General features: G+C 47.5%; 1 protein-coding gene across 1 annotated transcript; it reads left to right on the forward strand.

Annotated features, from left to right (window-relative positions):
* The first annotated feature begins 3,356 nt into the window (after nt 1-3,356).
* Nucleotides 3,357-16,069, forward strand: Tbl2 (transducin beta like 2). Its single transcript, XM_005080356.4, has 7 exons — nt 3,357-3,582; nt 6,618-6,739; nt 7,503-7,687; nt 10,222-10,373; nt 10,991-11,117; nt 12,013-12,165; nt 12,579-16,069. The coding sequence occupies exons 1-7, from the start codon at nt 3,453-3,455 to the stop codon at nt 13,039-13,041; spliced, it is 1,332 nt and encodes a 443-aa protein (XP_005080413.1). The 5' UTR covers nt 3,357-3,452; the 3' UTR covers nt 13,042-16,069.
* The last annotated feature ends 5,173 nt before the right edge of the window (nt 16,070-21,242 follow it).

Below are 21,242 nucleotides of genomic sequence, written 5' to 3' on the forward strand. Positions count from 1 at the left end.
TGCAGGCCAGAAGAGGGCACCAGATCTCATTACATATGGTTGTGAGCCACCATGTGATTGCTGGAAATTGAATGCAGGATCTTTGGAGGAACAGTCAAGTGCTCTTAACTTCTGAGTCATCTCTTGGGCCCTGTAATTCTTTTTCTTTTTGGTTTTTCGAGACAGGGTTTCTCTGTGACTTTGGAGGCTGTCCTGGAACTAGCTCTTGTAGACCAGGCTGGCCTCGAACTCACAGAGATCAGCCTGCCTTTGCCTCCCTGAGTGCTGGGACTAAAGGGGTACGCCACCACTAGGGCCTGTAATTATTTTTCAAAAAAATTAGTTTTTAAACAATGCACTTAGCTGGGTAGTGGTGGCGCACACCTTTAATCACAGCATTTGGGAGGCAGAGGCAGGAGGAGCTCAGTGAGTTCAAAGCCAATGAGTTCCTGCACAGCCGGGAGTGTTACAAAGAGAAACCCTGCATCAAAAAACAAACAAACAAAAAACCAAAACAAAATAACAACACCCAATTTGCCTATATTCACAGTACTTGGGAGAATGAAGCAGAAGAATTGATTCTTCAAGGCCAGCCAGACCTACAAAGAGAATTCCAGGCCATCTAGGATAACACAGTGACCCTGTCCTGCCACTCCTAGATTAACACCAAACCAGAAAATTCCTGTAATCCAAGTATTCAGAAGGCAGGAGGATTGCCATAAATTTAAGGCCAGTCTGGGCTGCAATATTGAGACCCTGCTTTAGGAAACAACAGAGATCTTTTCCAGCCGAGGAGAAGACTTAGTGCGGGGCTGAAGAGATGGCTCAGAGGTTAAGAGGAGAAGATTTAGTGGGTAAAGCATTTGTCTTGTATGAGGATTGGAGTTTAGGCTATCAGAAACCGACTTAAACACTGGGTGGGTGTGTCATGTCATGGTGTCTGTAATCCCAGACAGAGAATGCTTGGAGTAAATTGATTTAGTCGGAATGGCCAAAAGTGCACGCTCCAGATCTACCCTGCTCCAGTACTGGGTATATGAGGTGGAGGGCAATCATGGAAATCAACAGACATCAACATTTGGCCTTCACACACATGCACACACATGCACTCAAACACGTACACACAAACACCCATGTATGACACACACACATACATAATGCAAAAAAACATTTTTTTGGTTTTTCGAGACACGGTTTCTCTGCATTGTTTTGGAGGCTTTCCTGGAACTCGCTTTGTAGACCAGGATGGCCTCGAACTCACAGCAAAAAAAAATTTTTGAGTCAAGAATCTTACTATGCGGGCTGGAGGGATGGCTCAGAGGTTAAGAGCTCTGACTGCTCTTCCAGAGGTACTGAGTTCAATTCCCAGCAGCCACATGGTGGCTCACAGCCATCTACAATTCAGTCTGGTGCCCTCTTCTGGCATGTAGGCAGAACACTGTATATGTAATAAATAAATAAATCTTAAAAAAAAAAAAAGAATCTTACTATGCAGCATTCTCTGGCCTGAAGCTTGTTGAATAGACCAGGCTGTCTTTGAACTCAAGAGAAATCCACTTGCTTCTTTGCAATTGCTGGAATTAAAGGAATATGCCATCATGACTAGACCCCCACCCCCCCACCCCCGCAAAAAAAGAAAAGAATCTCTCTTCTAGGGACTAGGTAGCAGCTTCAGGTGCAGAGCTGTTTAGCATAGTGAATGTTCCAGATCCGATCTCTAGCATGGCCAAGTAATACTAGTAAATTAGCCATGTAGTGGGGGCACAAACCCTTGATCCCGTTGTGCTCTGTGAGTTCAAGGCCAGCCTGGTCTGCAAAGTGAGTTCCAGGACAACTAGAGCTGTTACACACGGAAACCCTGTCTAAAACAAAACAAACATCATTATCATCATCATATTAGATTAGTACCTCCTTTTCAACTTTCTTTCCATTCTGCAGGCTACACCCAAATTCAGACATTTATCGCCTCCCTGGAGGATTTTTTGCAAGGACTTCCAGTTGGCTTTCTTTTTTTCTTTTTTTCCTCGAGACAGGGTTTCTCTGTACTGTTTTAGATGCTGTCCTGGAACTCACTCTGTAGACCAGGCTGGCCTCGAACTCACAGAGATCTGCCTGCCTCTGCCTCCCGAGTGCTGGGATTAAAGGCATGCGCCACCAATGCCCAGCTCTTTTTTTTTTTTAACTCAAGATGCCCTGGAACTCACTAAGAAGACCTTGAATTTCAGGTCTTCCTGCCTCCAGCTCCCTAGTGTGGGATTACAGGCTCGTGGGGTGCTGAAGAACTCAGCTTCCTACAAGCTCGGGAAACACCCAGCCAACAGACGGAGCTACATCCCCAGCCCCAACGTTTTGGTTTTGTTTATTCTTTTTCAGTGGTGGGAATCGAACCCAGGGCTTGTACAAGCCAGGCAAGTCCTCTACCATTAAGCTTATCACTTGGCTTGCTTTCTAACTTCGGTGTTAGTGCAAAACACGCAGTGAATGGATTTTGCTCCGTGCCCTCCGGTAATAACCAGCTGGAATGAAGCCAGCGCTCCAGGGTCTCCGGGTACTTCCGACCTTACTAGCCTTTTCTTTTCTAATGCTCATGCCATTGTCTCTGCACAACACACTTGCTGTCCAGGTCTCTGCGGGGCTGTTCCACACCATCGGTAGGGCATTTCTCTTCCCCGGCAGCAGCATAGGTAAAGTGGGAGTAAGAGCCTCTGCCCTGTCCCTTGGAAGGATCCAGAATGGCCACGATGCTTTTAATAAAGGATCAAAAGGCGGAGAGAGCGTGGAGTCTGTGTGCCGAAGTAAACTGTCAGACCCAGCTTCGATCCAATCAGTTAACCGTCAGGCTCCGCCCCTCAAAGACTGTCCAATGGCTAGGTGCTGCCTCCTCTTGTCAATCCCTCCAAGCCACGCCCCTCAAGGCGCACGAAGCGGTTCACTTAAACGGGCGAGGCCCCGCCCCTCAGGGCGAGCTAACGGCCAGGCCGTACTCCTCCTAACACTCAGACCACCAAGACACTAAAACGGTCAGGACGTTTCAAAGGTCAAGCTCTGCCCCACAATTAGGCCCGGCCCGTCGAAGCGCGCCAACGGACAGGCTCCGCCCTACAGAGCGCTCCGGCGGCCGGGCCCAGCACCTCGGGCAGCGCAAGCAGTCAGGCTCCGCCCTACAGAGCGCTCCAACCGCCCGGCCCCGCCTCACAGAACCGGCTAACGGCCTGGCCCCGCCCTCGAGGCGCGCACGCGGCCAAGCTCCGCCCCGCCGAGCGCGCCAACCGCCAGGTTCCTTCTCATAGGACACTGTCTGGGTTGGGCCCCGCCCCCAGAGGCACGCTTTGGACCAGGCCACGCCCCAAGGAGCTCCACACCGGCTGGTCCCGCCCCTCGAGGCGCGCCAACTGTCCTCCCCCGCCCCTCGTGCGCCGAGACGTGAGGACGCCGGCGTCGTAGGCTGAGGTGGCAGCCGCGGTCCTGCAGACATGGAGCTGCCGCAGATGCCGGAGCTCGTGGGGCTGTCCCTGCTGGTGGGACTGCTGGCCCTAGTGGCCACGGCGGCGGTGGCCCGAGGCTGGCTGCGGGCCGAGGAGGACAAAACTAGCCAGCCCGTCCGTAAGTATACCGGACCCGGGTGGCGGTGACTCCGGGGGGGACTTTGATCCCGGCCGCCGCGTGGTCTGAGGAGCCCGGAGACTCAACGAACCTCATTCTCCCCGGTTGTGAGATAAACCTCCCGTGCAGACAGCGGCTCGCCCTTTCGGGGTTGGTTACCCTCCAGGGGCCGGACTCTTGGAACCTGGGTGCTACGGCCCTAGGTTGTAGGTGACTTTTTCCTGGGACACCCACCACACCCTCCCCGCCCCCGGGGCTGCTACGAAAACTTAGTTTAGCTAAGTCCCGAAGTTTGCTATGTGGTCACGTAGTTGGAAAGTGGGGTCATTTGGAAATACTCTTCGGCCAACTCTGACCTGCAGGAACGGTGGCTGAACTATTGATAAGCTCTTTTTAATTCGTTCAGTAAATTAGAAGCATGTAAAAGTGCCCATCTACACTGTAGATCTGAATTGTAAGCATCTGAAAATGCCAGCGAAATAATACAATTATTAAATTCCACAGGAGAGTCAATACTATAAAGGGAACAAGGGTGGTCCTGCTTTTTTTTTTTTTTTTCAGGGAATGGAAGTCGGGGATCTGGAACCCATTGCGGTGGGTTCTTTTGTTTTGATACAGGTTCATTGTAGTCCAGACTGGCCTTCAACTCTGGGATTCTTCTGCCTCAGTCTCGAGAGCATTGGGATGCACAGGTGAAACCCAAGTGACTATCCCTGAGCTACACCCCGCCCCGCCCCCACCCTACCTCCACCTGTGATGAGCTCAAGGATGGCCAAAGAAGAAAGATAGTGTCCAAACCCAACAAGGCAGGGATTCCAAAACAACATCTAGAGGCTGGGCACGTGACTCAGCCTTAGACCTAGGATCCCACTCTGAGAGGCCAGGAGCACAGCTCAGTCTTCCTATGATACCTAAGGTGCTACATTTTATCCCAGTACTCACAAAAGACCAGCATCTCGGTGGTTCCAGAGGTCAACATGGATAGTAGAGGCCCATTGTATGTAGCAAGTCAAGTCCATTAGGTTGTAGTTCCTCATAGAACTAGGGGGCATCTCATTTTGTGTGTCACCGTGCCTGTGTGGAGGTTGGAGGACAACTCTCTCTTGGTAGTCAGTTCTCTTCCACTGTGTGGATTTGAACTCAGGCTTACTATGGCTTACCAAGTTGAGACATGTCTCCAGCCCACCCCTGCCCTGAACTTTATTTCTGTCAGATAAACTAATGGTTGATTTAATTACAGGTTATCACTACGTAGCAATCCTTGTAATCCTCCTGCCCCACGCTCTTACTGGGATTACCGGCGTGTGACACTGACTGCACATGGCTTCTCTTGTACTTTCTCATCATTGTAGGAGCACTTCTGGCTTGTAACTTGATTATATTGTCTCATTCAATTCTCAGACTTCGGTGTTTTTGCTTGGTTGTTTTTTGCTTTAAGAAAGGGAAGTCCAGATTGGCCTTGTACTCACTATGTAGCCAAGTCCAACTTTGACCTCCTAGTGTTCCTGCTTCCACCTCCTGAGTGCTAGAATTGTAGGCATAGACCACCAGGCCTGGTTTCAATTAAATAACTTCCCCAAAATGAGATTCTTCAGGCTTTCTTGTGTGTTGTTGCCCACATTGGGATGCGGGACTAGAATCCACACTGCACTACACTGGCCAAGAGCCCACCCAGCTGTGTCAGCTCAGGGCCAGTTGTACAGACTCAGCAAGCAGCCTCTGCAAGATGACTTTGAGGCCTGGGGATGTAGAGTGTGTATCCTTGGCATGCATGGGACTATAGTTTCAGTCCTCAGTGTGGCTTTAAAAACAGAAAAAAGATCACTCAGTGATGAAGACCGAATTGAACTCAGGTCTGATTTCTAAGCCTTTCTAATTAAAAAAAAAAAGCTTAAACATTTTTAAAATTATGTACATGTGCCTGTTGGTTTGTCAATGTTTGTGCGGGTGTCCCTGGAGGCCAAAGGTGCCATACTGTCTGGAACTAGAGTTATAGTTGGTTGTGAGCCACCTGATTTGAGTGTCAGGAGGTAAACTCTGGTTCTCTGAAAGAGCAGTATATGCTTTTTTAAATTTTTCTTATTTTTTGATTTTTTTCCAGACAGGGTTTCTCTCTGTATTGCCTTGGAAGCTGTCCTGGAACTCGTTCTGGAGACCAAGGTGGCCCTGAACTCACAGAGATCCGCTTGCCTCTGCCTCCAAAGTGCTGGGAATAAAAGCGTGTGCCACCTTGCAGTATGTGCTTTTAACTAGTGAGCCATCTCTCCAGCTCCATTTGTTTGTTTGTTTTTAATATATCTGGTCATTGAACTTGAGACCTTGTATATGCTAGGCAAGTCCTCTACCATTAAGTTATATCCCTGGCCCCCGTCCTGTTTTTTAAATGTCCCTGTGGGTGGGGAAATGGACATACATCTTGTGCACATGGAAATCAGAGAACAGCCTTGTGTATCATTAGGAATGCTGGTTGCTTCTGTTGAGATTGGGTCTCTCTCATATTGATTGGAACTTATTAGATCAGGCTGACTGGCCAGAGAGCCCCAGAGACCTTTCTGGCTCCACCTCCTTAGTGCTGAGGTTATAAGTGCGTGCCAAATGCTGCTGTACCTGGCATTTGTTCTTGTTTTGGTTTGAGACAGGGTTTCTCGTGGCTTTGGAGGCTGTCCTGGCATTTGCTCTGTAGACCAGGCTGGTCTGGAACTCACAGAGATCTGCCTGCTTCTGCCTCCTGTTCTGGAATTAAAGGTGTGTGCCATCACCACCACCTGGCTTTTTTTTTTTTTTTTTTTTTTTGTACCTGGCATTATGTGGGTTGTAGGTATCAAACTCAAGTTCCTCACACTTGGAGAGCAAGCAGTTTACCTACTGAAGCATCCTCCAGACCTCCCAAGCCTCTTTCTGCACATATCACTTTCTCTCCTCAAGGACAAGGGCCAAACCTGGCTCATGCCTTGGTACTCCACCCGGAGCCTGGGTAAGTCCTAGGTACTCAGTAAGGTAAGTGCATGGATAAATGACATGACCATTCCTTCTAGGGCAAAAAACAAATGAAGCCAAGAAGTCAGGATCCAAGAAGCAGAAACAGAATCAGCAGGTTCGCAAGGAGAAGCCTCAGCAACACAACTTTACCCACCGCCTTCTGGCTGCAGCATTAAAGGTACTTGGTACTCCTGGGTACTGAACACATGCAGCCTGAGAACATGAAGACCCAAACTCCACAGACTTTATCCTTTGTAGTAATCTGTGCATATTACATGTGCCTCTAATGCTTACCAAGAGAGTAGACATACCCCATTCTGACCTCTCTGCTTCCCCCCCTCCCCGTAGTACCCAGGGTTGGATCCAGGCTCTTATGCGTGTTAGATGAGCACTCTGTCACTGAGACACACTTCCAGTCCTTGATTGTCAGATTCTACATAGGTGCTCTTCAGCTGAGCACCTTATGGGGAACTCTAGGCTACTCTACTGCTGAGCTGAAATCCTAGCCTACTTTCTACTGTTTATTTATTTATTTATTTGGTTTTTTGAGACAGGGTTTCTCTGTATTGTCTTGGAGGCTGTCCTGGAACTTGCTTTGTAGACCAGGCTGGCCTTGAACTCACAGAGATCCATCTGCTGGGATTAAAGGCGTATGCCACCAACACCCCGCTGTTTATTTTCTTATACTTATAATTTTGAGATGGTTTCACCAAATTGCTTGGGCTGGCTTCAGATTTTCTCTGTAGCCCAGGGAGGCCTTGAACTTGAGATCCTACTGCTTCAGCCTCCTGAGTAGCTGGGATTATAGAACAGAACTACCAGGGCTAGTTTATTCTGTTCTGTCCTTGGCTTGTTGGTCATTCAGGCACCAGGACCACTAGGTTCAGCCTCGAAACCCACTGGAGAGTGTCTCATCTGTCCTTTTGAACTCTCTTCCTCAGAGCCATAGTGGGAACATATCTTGCATGGACTTCAGTAGCAATGGCAAGTATCTGGCCACCTGTGCCGATGACCGCACTGTCCGAATCTGGAGCACCAAAGATTTCCTTCAGCGGGAACACCGTAGCATGAGAGCCAATGTGGAGCTGGACCATGCCACCTTGGTGCGCTTCAGTCCTGACTGCAGGTGGGACAGGACAGAGCCTCGGGCTTGCCTGCAAAAGCCCAGCTCCTAGCTTTGGCCTTCCCAAGTCCAGTGGGTTAGTGAGGAGGGACCAAGAGTCTGCCTTGGGATGACATAAAGAGAGCACCTACATAGTGTGGGCACCTCCTGCAGCCTCTATAAAAAGGAAGCAGAGAGGGGAAAGTCATTCTTTTGGATGTTCTAAAATCTAGCTTTGCCATGAATTTTAGAAACTCTTATGACTAGGAGGATCCTTTTTTCTTTTTTTCTCTTTTCTGAACTTGGGGAATCACACATGCTGGCTACACCCTCAGCCTTTCTTGCCTTGTGAGTTTTTGTTAGTGTTTTAGTGTGTTGGTTAAGACAGGACACAGGGCCTTGTTTATTGTTATTACTGTATAATGCAGCTTGGCCTTGAACTTGTGCCTCAGTCTCCGCAGAGCTGGGGTTCAGTATGGCCTTGTGTGCCTTTGTTCAGGGAAATATGAGCAGTCGTTTGTTTTTTTTTTTTAATTACTTTATTTGCATTGGTGCTTTGCATGCATGTCTGAGGATGTCAAATCCTGGAGTTACAGACAATTGTGAGCTGCCATGCAGTGACCTTCCAGTGTCCTCTGGAAGAACAGCCAGTGCTCTTAACCACTGAGCCATCTCTCCAGCCCGCAAACGTCCGTGTAACCTAGATAGGGCATCAATAATAGACCAAAGAGAGATTGCACTGTGTGTAGCTTTGGAAACCAGTGAGTTTATTGGGGTTGCTTACAGGAATATGGGTAAGAGGATGTTTAAAAGTACTGGCTGGGCAATGGTGGTACGCACCTTTAATCCCAGCATTTGGGAGGTAGAGGCAGGCGGATCTCTGTGATTTGAGGCAAGCCTGGTCTACAGAGTGAGTTCCAGCATAGGCTCCAAAACCACAAAAAAGAAACCATGTCTTGAAAAACCAACAATAATGGACTACTCTTTGGGAGCCAAATCATAAAATGCCGTCCCCTCTGTATCGTGGGTCATGCCTCACAAAAGCTGTGTCTTGGGGTTGTGTATCCAGCATCCTTCTCTTCCCAGCACTTGTTTACTTTTTTTTTTTTTTTTTTTTGGTTTTTCGAGACAGGGTTTCTCTGTATTGTTTTGGAGGCTGTTGTCCTGGAACTCACTCTGTAGACCAGGCTGGCCTCGAACTCACAGAGATCCGCCTGCCTCTGCCTCCCGAGTGCTGGGATTAAAGGCGCGTGCCACCAACACCCGGCTGTTGTTTACTATTTCTATAACCTTGGGTGCGGCCTTAGGAGTCTCAAAGCCTCTTCCATTTAGGGGGGTACTTTGTAATGTTTTTAATGTTTTAGTGCTAAGGCTCAAACCCAGAGCCTACTACTGAGATACATCCTGTCCTTGAATTACTGTATTTTGTTCTTTGTTTGTTTGTGTTTTTTCCTTCTACTATATGGGTTCCTGAGTTAAGTCACATTAGCCTTGCCAAGCAAGTGCTTTTTAATCTGCTGAGCCATCTCATTAACCCTCTGAATGGTTTTTATGAGATTTTGAGCGGCTGGTTCAGGAGTTTAGAATACTAGCTGCTCTAACACAGGACTCACGTTCAATTACCAGCACCCACATGGCAGTTCACAACTGTCTATAACTCTACTCTAAGGGGAGCCAATGTCCTCTTCTGACCTCCAAGGGCATCAGGTATGTGGTGGACAAAGAAAAGTTTTAAAGTTAAAAAAAAATATTTTGCAAAACAATACAGAGAAACCCTGTCTCGAAAAACCAAAAAAATAAAAAATAAAGATTTTGAATCAAGGGATCTATAGTAAGATGGGTGGGAAGTTGGGGAGGTTGAGAACCGGGAGGGAGGGGTACCTGGGGTTGGTATGTAAAGAGGAAAAAAAAAAGACACTACCATAGAGCAAGAGGGATAATCTTGATTTTCCCTGGGATCCAGAACACTTAGGCTTTTGTCCAGGTTCAAAAAATGACCTCTCGGGCTGGAGAGATGGTTCAGTGGTTAAGAGCACTGACTTCGGCCGGGCGTTGGTGGTGCATGCCTTTAATCCCAGCACTTGGGAGGCAGAGGCAGGCGAATCTCTGTGAGTTCGAGGCCAGCCTGGTCTACAAGAGCTAGTACCAGGACAGCCTCCAAAGCCACAGAGAAACCCTGTCTCGAAAAACCAAAAAAAAAAAAAAAAAAAAAAAAAAGAGCACTGACTTCTCTTCCAGAAGTCCTGAACTCAAATCCCAGCAACCACATGGTGGCTCACAACTATCTATAAGGAGATCTGGTGCCCTCTTCTGGCATGCAGGCATATATGTACTAAATAAATAGATCTTAAAAAAAAAAAAGAGAAATGACCTCTCAGCCGGGCATTGGTGTCGCACACCTTTGATCCCAGCACCTGTGAGGCAGAGGCAGGCGGATCTTTGTGAGTTCGAGGCCAGCCTGGTCTACAAGAGCGAGTTTCCAAAACAATACAGAAAAACCCTGTCTTTAAAAACCAAAAAAAGAAAAAAGAAATGACCTCTCTTTTGCTGTCTCTTAGAGCCTTCATTGTTTGGCTGGCCAATGGGGACACCCTCCGTGTCTTTAAGATGACCAAGAAAGAAGACGGGGGATTTACTTTCACAGCCACCCCAGAGGACTTCCCTAAAAAGCACAAGGCATCCATCATCAACATTGGCATTGCTGACACAGGTAGGGAGGGAGCTCACTGAAGGCATGAGAAAGTGCCTGAGTCATGACTTGTTCTTTGTTTTGTCTGCTGTAAATATTTATCTATTTTTCTTTTATGTGTTGGGTGTTTTGCTGAGTGTATGTCTGTGCATCACCTGCATGCCGTGCTCACAGAGGCCAGAAAGGCTGTGGGTACCCTGGGAGTAGAGGTTCAGCCAAGTGTGAGCTGCAGACTAAGCCAGTGTTCTTAACTGTTGAGCAATCTCTCCACCCCCTCCCTTTTAACTGTGTGTGTGTGAGAGAGAGACAGAGACAGAGAGAGAGAGAGCAAGAGCGCACATGTGGGGGTCAGAGGATAACTTGTAGAAGTCAGCCCAGTCATTTCAACACATGGGAGCTGACTCAGATCATCAGGCTAGGTGACGAGTACCTCCACCCACTGAGCAGTCTTGCCAGCCTTCTGAGTTGTATTTGTTGAATGAGTTGACAGTGCCTGAGGTTTACCTGTCGTCCATGTGACCGAGGAGCTGTGACCCTGTGCTTCCCTCGAGTCCATGAGAGCCATATAGTAAGAGCCATACTTAGAGGTGACAGTTGGTCTGGTCATAGCTTTGGCCTTACAACTTTCTTTTCGTCAGGGAAGTTCATCATGACTGCCTCCAGTGACACGACTGTTCTTATCTGGAATCTGAAAGGTCAGGTGCTGTACACAATCAACACCAACCAGATGAATAATACTTACGCTGTTATCTCCCCATGTAGCAGGTAAGGAAGAGAACAGGTACAGAGCTGAGGTGGTTTTGAGGCGTGGGTGGGGACATCTGGCTATCAGTGGTACCTCTCCAAACAGTGGAAGGATTTCCTGCAAGCCCCCATAGTTCTAGTGTCTATTTCTTACCTAAGGTGTATTTATTTTTGCAGTGCTGATGGTGGAAGCCAGAGCATTGCACATGCTAGGCAAACACTCAACCACTGCACACCATTGGAAGCCCTCACTTATTTAGGGACTTCATTTCACTTGTTTTGTTACTGGCTTTGGGACTCTTTGTATATCCATCGCTATTCTGGAACTTATTATGTAGACCAGCTGGCCTGGAACTCATTGAGATCTGCCTGCCTCAGCTTCCTGAGATCTTGGATTAAACGCGTGTGCCACCATGCCTGCCCTTTTAAAATGTTTGTTTGGTTTTATTTGTTCTGAGACGGAATCTAGTGAGGAGTCTTTACCAGCCTGGAACTTACTGTATAAATCAGGGTCGTCTCAAGTGCACAAGAGAGCCACCTCTTCTTGCCTCTAGCATTGGGGTTAGAAGTGGGCATCACTACACCCAGTCTTGTTATTTTAATTTTAGTTTGAGACAAGATCCTGCTAAGTTTTCCATACTTCCTTCCCATCTACTCTGTTAGCTCAGGAAGGCATTGAACTTGAGATGGTCCTGCCTTAGCCTCCAGACTAGCTGGGATTGTCCATACCTGGCACAAAACTTTAAAAAGGTTCCTAGGCTGGAGCTCTAGCTGTAGATCTCTAGCCCTGTATAAGATCCTAGATCCATGCCTGGCAGCACCAAAAAGTACTATTTGTCAGGAAAGAGAGATGTCTAAGATTTGTTAGGAACAAGATGTCTCTATTTGAGCTTTAAGAGTGTGGGTTCTGTGACAGGTTTGTGGGTTCGTGTGGCTTCACACCAGATGTGAAGGTCTGGGAGGTCTGCTTCGGGAAGAAAGGGGAGTTCCAGGAGGTGCAGAGAGCCTTTGAGCTGAAGGGTCACTCTGCCTCTGTCCACTCCTTCGCTTTCTCCAATGACTCTCGGAGGTGAGTGCATTTTCTTCCTTTGTTCTTTTGGTTGGTTAGTCTTTTTTAATACAGATAGCCAAGTCTGACCTTGAAGTCCTGATCCACCTGCCTCTCTCAAGTCCTGAGATGTAGATAGGTGTGTACTGCCTTGCCTGGCAATCTTTTTGTTTTGTTTTGTTCTGCTTGTGGTTTTGAGACAGGGTCTCTCCTGGTAGCTCAGGCTGGCCTTGAACTCACATTGATCCTCCTGCCCTTACCTCAGCCCTTAGTGCTGGGTTATAGGTGTGAACCAGCTGAGCAGTAGGCCTGGGCTGTAGGTCTGACATGGGTGGAGGATTTGATTCTTGGCAAGATGCAGACTTGGCTTCCTAGCTGCAGTCCCTTCCAAGCTGGGGTTACTGGGATTCTAGCTATGATCTTTCACATTGCAGGATGGCCTCTGTCTCCAAGGACGGCACATGGAAGCTGTGGGACACAGATGTGGAATACAAGAAGCAGCAGGACCCCTACTTGCTAAGGACAGGCTGCTTTGAAGAGGCAAGCACCATGCCTTGCCGCCTGGCACTCTCCCCTGACACCCATGTGCTGGCCCTGGCCACTGGCACCAGTATTCATCTCTTCAACACGAGGCGTGGGGAGAAGGAGGAGTGCTTCGAGTGTGTCCATGGGGAGTGTATTGCTGACTTGACTTTTGATATCACTGGCCGCTTCCTGGCCTCCTGTGGGGACCGTGCCGTGCGGCTCTTCCACAACACTCCTGGCCATCGGGCTGTGGTAGAGGAGATGCAGGGCCTCCTGAAGCGAGCATCCAGCGAGAGCACACGCCAGAGGTTGCAGCAGCAGCTGGCCCAGGCCCAGGAGGCCCTAAAGAACCTGGGTGCCCTGAAGAAGTGACTGTGGCTCTGGAGGAACTTCCCATATTCTTCCTGGTGGCCCCCACTTTTCCCATTGAAACTGTTCTTGCATACTTAGATCTCTCTTCTTGTTTGACTCCTCCCAAACTGAAAGGTGCTGTTTTCTCATGGGCCCCAGGGTGGACTCTGTCTTCACCCAGTACTGAGAAGAGGGGTAGAGAGAAGAGAGACAGAACAAAGCCTTTGACTGTGTGGCAAAAGACCCTGACACCCAAAGAAGTTTGTGAGTGTTAAGGTAAAACCTGAGGACCACCAGAGAACAAGGTGGCTGTTTTATAAGGGTGCAGAATGTGTTTTTTAATGCTACAAGGTGAGTCTCCACCTAGACGAGATTCCTGTTACCTGCAAGAAATAATTAAGGCACTGTTCTATAATCTCAGCACTCTATATAGGCAAAGACAGGAAGGAGGATCGGGTTCAAGTTCAGCTTGAACTACATAGTAAATTTCAGGACCTCCGGGTTCCAAATGGAGAGAGACCTTGACTAGAGATTTTTTTTTTTTTTTTTTGCTCTGGGCTTCAGTTTTCTTATTTGTAAAATGGGGAACGATGCTCTCTGTGGCCTTCTTGAAAAGATGCTGTGAGGCTAAGAGCGTGTTCCAAAGTTCCTGGCCATGGAGTAAAACAGTGCTGTCCAACTCCATTAACTGTCAGGTAAACTTGGGATCAAACTGTGGTCTGCAACCAAGTTTCTTGGGGCTTGGCTTGCTCATTCATCTTGGTTGCATATGGTGTTTTGGTTCAGTGCCTTGAGAAGTAGTGCCATCTTAACATGGCACTCCTCTCTGCTGGAGACCTCTTGGACTCATCACTTCAGTGCCTGCTTCATGAAACTAGCTAGTGATGCTGGCTAACACATTTAGACAAGACTGGGCCTGTTGCCAAAGGTAAAAGTTGGTGGGAGGGACCTAGAAAGTGGTGTCTGTGAAATGCTTTTCTTCATTCCCAGCTGCAGGGGATCTAAACATGGGGCTTGACAGTAGTGGACTTAAGACAGAATGGGGATGAAGCAGAGTACATCCAATGGAATATTGGATCTCAGACATAAATTTGAAGACTGCTTGGATCCAAGGGGTGAAGAAGATGTCAGGAATCTAGGAAGGCTGAATTTAGCAAAAAGTATCCATCCCAGTTAATTTTGATCTCTTGCTTACACGTAGGCCCTCCCTCTTCCAGCCATCCCATAGCTACAGAGTGTTAGAGTAAGGCGCAGCCCTGAAGTTGACCTTGATGGCTCCCTTGTCACCCCTCTCACCCTGATGACTGGCAGCACCTGTTGTCTTTTTGTACATTCTGCTACCTTCCTGGTCTTAGCCATTGTCACTTACTATATACTACTTCTGTTTCCAACCACATTACTTCAAGTCAGCTTTTGAAAAACATAAAACAGATCATGCCATTTCCCAGTTAAAAACTCTTCAAAGGCTTCCCTCTGCTCTTAGATTAAAACCCTGAACTATCTTTGTGGCCTGCATAGTGGAGGGATATTTACTCCCTCCTGTGTTTGATCTAGCTTGTTTCTTTACTAACCCAAGCAGCTCATAGGCTGTGGCCTGCATAGTGGAGTGGTATTTACTCCCTCCTGTGTTCTTTCTTTGGACGGACCAGCCCACCCCATTCTTCCTGTTTCTTTACTAACCCAAGCAGTTCATAGGCTGTGGCCTGCATAGTGGAGTGATATTTAGCCCCTCTTGTGGCCTTCCTTTGTGATGGTCCAACCCACCACGTTCTTGCTGTTTCTTTGCTGACCCAAGCAGTTCACAGGCTCCAGGTATGGGCTTGTCCCTCTTGTTTGCTGCAAGCATTTTTCCTTTCTGTTGGCAGACTTGTCAATGCGATTCAGTCCTTGGCAACTTTGCCTCCAAACAGTTGCCTCTTCAGACACTCCATCCGAAGTAGCCCTTTCCACCAATCCTGTCCTATTGGTTGCATTGGTGCTTTTCTTTCTTTTGTATGACTTGATGGTTTCTGAAATGATCTTGTTTGGCTATGTATTTGCTCCAGTGCCAGTGACAAGGGCAGTCAATTGCATAGCAAAAGTGGGAATTAGGCAGGTCACCTAGTTGTGAGATGGGAGGAAATGGTAGAGACTGTCGTGGGCTGGAATGCATGTGTCCTGGACGCACAATGGTGGCTGCTACGGATTGTTTAAGAATTCTCCAAAAGTTACCAGTGTCGGAGAAATGAAGTGGTGGTACCTTACCTTGAAATGAGGCCCCCTTGGGAACTGCACCAAACCCTGATGTAGGCAGCTCACCAGTCTCGTTGGCACTTAAGAATTGTTCCTTGCTTTTCATTTTGCAGTCCTGGGGGTGGAATCCAGAGCCTCCTGCAGGGTAGACAGTTGTTCCCCTGCTGAGCCCTGCTGCAGCCCTCACTAGGAGATGCTAGACAGTGGCTCTCCTGCTCAGCCTCTGCTCCTCCTTCCCTGGGAGACTCTCAGCAAAGGCTCTCCTGCTCAGCCGTAGCTGCAGCCCTCACTGGGCAAACACTCTGCCACTGAGTTCCAGCATTGGCGTGTGAGCTGCTGCAGAGTGCATTAGGACATGAGCTTCACAGGGCGGAACCCTTGCTTGTCTGCCTTGTTCTGGGTCCCAAGTCAAGTACCTGGGACAGAGTAAGCTCTCAATAAATAGAACTCAGACTAGAAGTAATTGACCAGAACAAAACAAAAAACTGGCATTCTTTTGTGCGCTCTTACTGAGGGCAGTGTGGCCACACCCAGATTTGGGTTTCCGAACACACCTCCCTCGTGCTGTGTATGCTTGTGGGGTCTGGCGGACGTCTGCTGTGGCTGTCAGAAGCATCTGAAAAGGCTCTTGCTTGATTTGGAATGTCTGTTTTGAGAAGTAACTGGTGTTGTGGCTGCAGAGGGAAGGTAGGGAACCCAAGAATCCTGAGCCGCTGGAGTCAGTGTGTTCCCTATCAGTCTGGAGTGGGGTGATCACAGCGACTGTCTGAGTTTGTCTCCTCATCTGTAAAATGGGAATAAATGATGTCCTGTCCAACTTGCCTTGTGGATTCATTACACGGGGATTAGATATGTGGTCTTTCCCCCAAACCCAGTGTGTGTGTTTGTGTGTGTGTGTTTGAGACGGTCTCACTTTGTAACCTTGGCTGGCCTGGAATTCATAGACATCCACCTGCCCAGCTTGTTGAGTACTAGGATTCAAGACATGCTACACACAGCTCTTTTTACCTTTACTTTGTAAATTGCTTTTGAACTTGAGATATTCTAACTTTATCCTCTTGAGTAGCAGGGCTGACAGGCCTGCCTATTTGAGCCTGGTAGCTGTGAATTTCTTAACAACTGAGAGCCTTACAAAAGGTCATTGCACAGACTGCCCAGAGATACAACAGTGCCTTTCTTACTGCCCTAGGAAAAGTGACTGCCAAGTTTTTATGATCCTCAAGAGTGGAGGCAGCATTGATGTACTGATTTTACACAGGGTGTGGTAATGCATGCTTGTAACCCAGTACTTGGCAGGTTGAAATTGAAAAACCATTAAGTCGGCCCTATGCTACACAGGCTGTCTAAAACACAAAATTTAACACTTCTTCTGAAGACTTTTAATTTTTCAAAATTGGGGGGGAGCTGAACATGGTGGTAACTTACCTGATAATCCCATCACTTAGGAGGCTGAGGCAGGAATGGTTCAGTGGATAAAGAATCTTGCTACACAAGCCTGTAACCTGAGTTCAATCCCAGGTCCCAATGAAGATGGAGAGAGCAGTGACTGTTCTTTGACTGCCCGTATCATGCATACACAATAATTTATTTTTTGTTTTGTTTTTCCAGACCGGGTTTCTCCGTGTAGCACTGGCTGTCCTGGAACTTATTCTGTAAACCAGGCTGGCTTTGAACTCACAGAGATCCTCCTGCCTCTGCCTCCCAAGTGCTGTGATTAAGGGTGTGCGCCACCACTGTCTGGCTAAATTTTTTTAAATTAATGGAAAGGCTGGAGATATGGCTAAGTGGTTAAGAGGCTACTCTTCCAGAGGACCCAGGGTCAATTTCTAGCACCCACAATGGTGCCTCAAAGCTAGAACTCCAGGTCCAGGACATCCGATGCCCTCTAATGGCTTCCATAGGCATTGCATGCACATGGTGCACAGACATGCATGTAGGCAAAACATCCATACACTAAAATGAAATTGTTAGTTAAAAGAAAATGACTGGCTGGAGAGTTGGCTCAGTAGTTAAGAGGACGTGTTCTTTCAGTGGACCTAGGTTCGATTCCCAACACCGTCTTCTGACCTAGGCAGACATCAGATACTCATGTGTTGACTGTATATGCAGGCAGGTAAAACACATAAAACAATAAAACAAATAATTTTTAAAGGAAAGAAAACTGACAGTGGATAGCCTATTTTCACCAGTCATTTAAAATTGAGAAAACAGAAGTAAATAGAAAGGCCTGCAGATTCTTAGTGACGGGTCCAGGTAATAAAAGTATTCATGTAAAAAATTGTTCTAGCCATTGTGGTGGTGCATGCCTATAATCCTAGCACTTGGGAGGCAGAGGCAGGAGAAGTTTTTTTCTCAAGATTTGTGTGATCAACACAGCCAGTTCCATGTCATTCATGGCTACTCAGACCTTTAAGAAAAAAAATTATGTGCATTGCTGTTTTGCCACGGATGTTGGATCTCCTAGAATGGCCAACATGAGGGCATGCTGAATGGAAGGAAAGACTTGGGCTGGTGAGACAGCTCAATGGATCAAGGCATTCGCATTAATCTTAACTTTGGAGGCACTCAGCATAAGAGAAAGACTGCACACTCAGCACTAACAGCTCCTTGATGCTGTGGACCAGGAACTTCTGGATGCCATAGGGCAGCATGTGCTTGGTTTTCTTGCTCCCATAACTATTGTTGGATTTTAGGATCTGGCCCTAGGATCTTCTTGACACCTTGTTGTCAGACATTTTTGGGTGTCCACCAGTCGTACTTGATTTTGACGTAATGGTCTGACTGGTGCCTTTATCCACTGAGCGGTCTCACCAGCCTGCCTTCCCTTCTTCCTTTTGGATACTTCATATATGAGAGAGAGAGAGAGGGAGAGAGGGAGGGAAGGAGGGAGAGGGGGAGAGTGTTGGGGATAGACATTGTACAGATAAACTATGGTAAACTACACTCTTATTTCTGAGTTACCCTCCAAGCCTGGATATTTCATATTTGTTGCTTAACACAGTAAACATAAACATAGTGCCTATGGTGCCCTGATGCCAAGGGAGAGTATTGGATGACTGTTTGGAGCTCCAGAGAGTGACTTGCATAGGCACTTTCCAAAACACCTTTTCAGACGCTAGCATCTTAGGAACAACACATCAAGCTTTATTTCGGTGTTATGTGTATTTTCTACAATAAGCATGCCTTCTGCTAAAATCAGTAACATACTGGAAGCACCGCTGACGTCCGAAGGCTAGGGCTGTCCGTCAGTGAATAAGGACTTGTCTGTGTGTGCAAGACCCTGGGTTTTCATGTTCAGCACCATCACAGCAAATAACCTCATACAGCCTCTCTTTTCTGTGTGGCCTAGGCTGGCTTGGAAGTTGAGATCCTCCTGCCTCAATCCCCTGAATCCTCAGACTGCAGGCATGTGCCATCATAGCTCAGTTTTACCCTGTGTTATTTTCTGAGGTAGCACAGATCTGAGACTGCCCTGCAGACGGAGAAATGGGGACTTGCGGAGCTGAAGCGGCCCACACGAACTCCAAAACCAGTGTGAGCTCAGGTGCTCCTAGTGCTTCTCCACAGAGACTTCGACTTTGCCACCCACAAAGTGATCCCTGAAGAACAGGGGCTTTACAAGTCTCAGGGGTCTATTTGTATGCGGTCCTGTGCATGTGTGATACTCGGATGCTGAGCTTTGTCCCCAGCCCTGATTTTAGCTGGTGCTTTACCACTGAGCCACACCCCATACTTTGCTGGATGGCTCTGAGCAAGGGCTATGCCACTGAACGTTCCTCTGCTTCCACGCCTACCATTTCCTTTTTCCCCAAAACCCAGGTATTAATGGAGCCCAGGATAGTCTTGAAAATACAACATAGCTGAGGTTAGCTTGACCTTGAATTTCTGATCTAGCCTCCATCTCCCAAGGGCTGGGATTAGAGAGTTATGCCACTCCATGCCGTTTATTTGAGAATGGGTCTTGCTCGGTAGCTCAGGTTGGACAATATACAGTTCCAGGCTACATGAGGAGACCCTAAAACACACAAATATTTCTAATGCCGGCCAGTGGTGGCTCACATCTTTAATCCCAGCACTTGGAAGGCAGAGACAGGCCAATCTATGGTCAGCCTGGTGACTTCCAGGACAGCCTCCAAAGCTACAGAGGAACTCTGTCTCAAAAAGCCAAAAACAAAACAAAACAAAAAAACAAAACAAAAAACTAACAAAAATTTTAAAAGGGCTGGGCGTTGGTGGCGCATGCCTTTAATCCCAGCACTCGGGAGGCAGAGGCTGGTGGATCTCTGTGAGTTGGAGACCAGCCTGGTCTACAAAGTGAGTTCCAGGACAGCCTCCAAAACAATACAGAGAAACCCTGTCTCGAAAAACCAAAAAAAAAAAAAAAAATTAAAAGGAAGATGGTAGAGAAACGTGAGGGCAGAGAGAAGGAAGTTCCTGTTGGCAATGGCTTGGATGTAGGGGAAAAGAGACATTAGACATAGCTGTCAGGTATTGGGCCTTGTACTTGTTTTGGGTTGGGAGGAGGGTATCCATGAATAAGCTGGGTTTGGGGAACAGGTTTATCACCTTTTTTGTTTGTTTTCTTTGGTTTTTCGAGACAGGGTTTCTCTGTGGCATTGGAGGCTGTCCTGGAACTAGCTCTTGTAGACCAGGCTTGTCTCGAACTCACAGAGATCCGCCTGCCTCTGCCTCCCGATTAAAGCTCTGTGCCACCACAGACTGGTTTATCACCTTTGACCCAGTTATTTCAAGAGTAATCCTTTCCCCTCATTGCTACTTAGGCTCATCCACCTAGCAGGAAGGAGCTCTTCAGGAGTCTCTTACCAGCAATGAACACATACTATCCAGCCATGGTGTTCATTAGCTGAGAGGCTGACAATCATAAATGAGAAGTTTGTCAAGTTCAGGGTTACCTACACGTTTATGAGGGGACACTCTGAATGATATTTCTCATCCTCCTCTCCTTTGACAGGGTCTTAAGAAACCCAAATTAGCCTCAAACTCAATGTAGCTGAGGATGGCCTTGAACTCCTGATTTCCCTGGAACTGCAGGTAAAATTCTATACTCCAGTAAGTAACTATGTGTGCACCTCCTTTGTTGTTTCTGTTAGCACTGCCTTTCACATACCTGTTCGCCAGTCTGCATCTTCCACTGTATCAGAAATGTGTTTTCTTAGCTCTGGTTGTCCTGGAACTCATGCTGTAGACCAGGCTGTCCTCGAACTCACAGAGACTCTCCTGCCTCTGCCTCCAGCTGCTGGGAGTAGAGGTGTGTGCCACCACTTCCCAGCCTGAATTTTCTACTCTATGGGAAGTTTGTTATTTCTATAGCCATGGCTTGTCTAGAACTCCCTATGCAGACCAGGCTGGCCTTGAGCTCACAGACATCTGCCTGCTCCTGCCTACCAAGTGCTGGGATTAAAAATGCTTGCCACAGTCCCTGGCCCAGAAGTTCTTCCAAAGAAGAAACACTTAGGACCTCAGTAGTTGGTCCAATGCACAGAAAATAGGCACTGCTTTATCCAGAAGTGCAGAATTCCATGACAACAGAGAACAAAGTATGAGTCAGGTGCAGAATATTAAGGAAAAGCTGCAGTTTGTGCTGGATGTTGGAAAAGTAGTCGATTCAATCAGAAAAAAAAAAATCCCAGATGGGTATCAATAGATGAATACAACGAAGGGAAATCCAGAGGAAGAAAGGTGTGAAATTGACTCTGGGACACAGCTATTTTTACCTGAGGAGCAAAGACGTTCCGGACAGTGATGACACAGGTCTGCGGTTCTGTGAAGAGCATAACAGTTCCTTGAAGGACGGGGGGGGGGGACGACGACATTAGTGGGTAAATGTGCTTAAAGGCAACAAAGTCTGACAAGCTGACACCCACAGGACAGCCCGCTCCCATAAATTGTCCTCTGTACCAAACATACTCTTAAACTTTCTTTTCCTCAGGTGTGGTGGCACACACCGGCACTCAGGAGGTAGAAGCAGG

This window comes from Mesocricetus auratus, unplaced genomic scaffold (assembly GCF_017639785.1).
Source record: "Mesocricetus auratus isolate SY011 unplaced genomic scaffold, BCM_Maur_2.0 Super-Scaffold_100025, whole genome shotgun sequence".
Lineage (NCBI taxonomy): Eukaryota > Metazoa > Chordata > Mammalia > Rodentia > Cricetidae > Mesocricetus > Mesocricetus auratus.

Bases quoted from the DNA above. Each gene is read 5' to 3' on its own strand.
- Tbl2 (XM_005080356.4), top strand. From the start codon at position 3,453: ATGGAGCTGCCGCAGATGCCGGAGCTCGTGGGGCTGTCCCTGCTGGTG. The intron at 6,740-7,502 runs GTACTTGGTACT...TCTCTTCCTCAG, and splicing joins TTCTGGCTGCAGCATTAAAG to AGCCATAGTGGGAACATATC. The intron at 11,118-12,012 runs GTAAGGAAGAGA...GTTCTGTGACAG, and splicing joins GTTATCTCCCCATGTAGCAG to GTTTGTGGGTTCGTGTGGCT.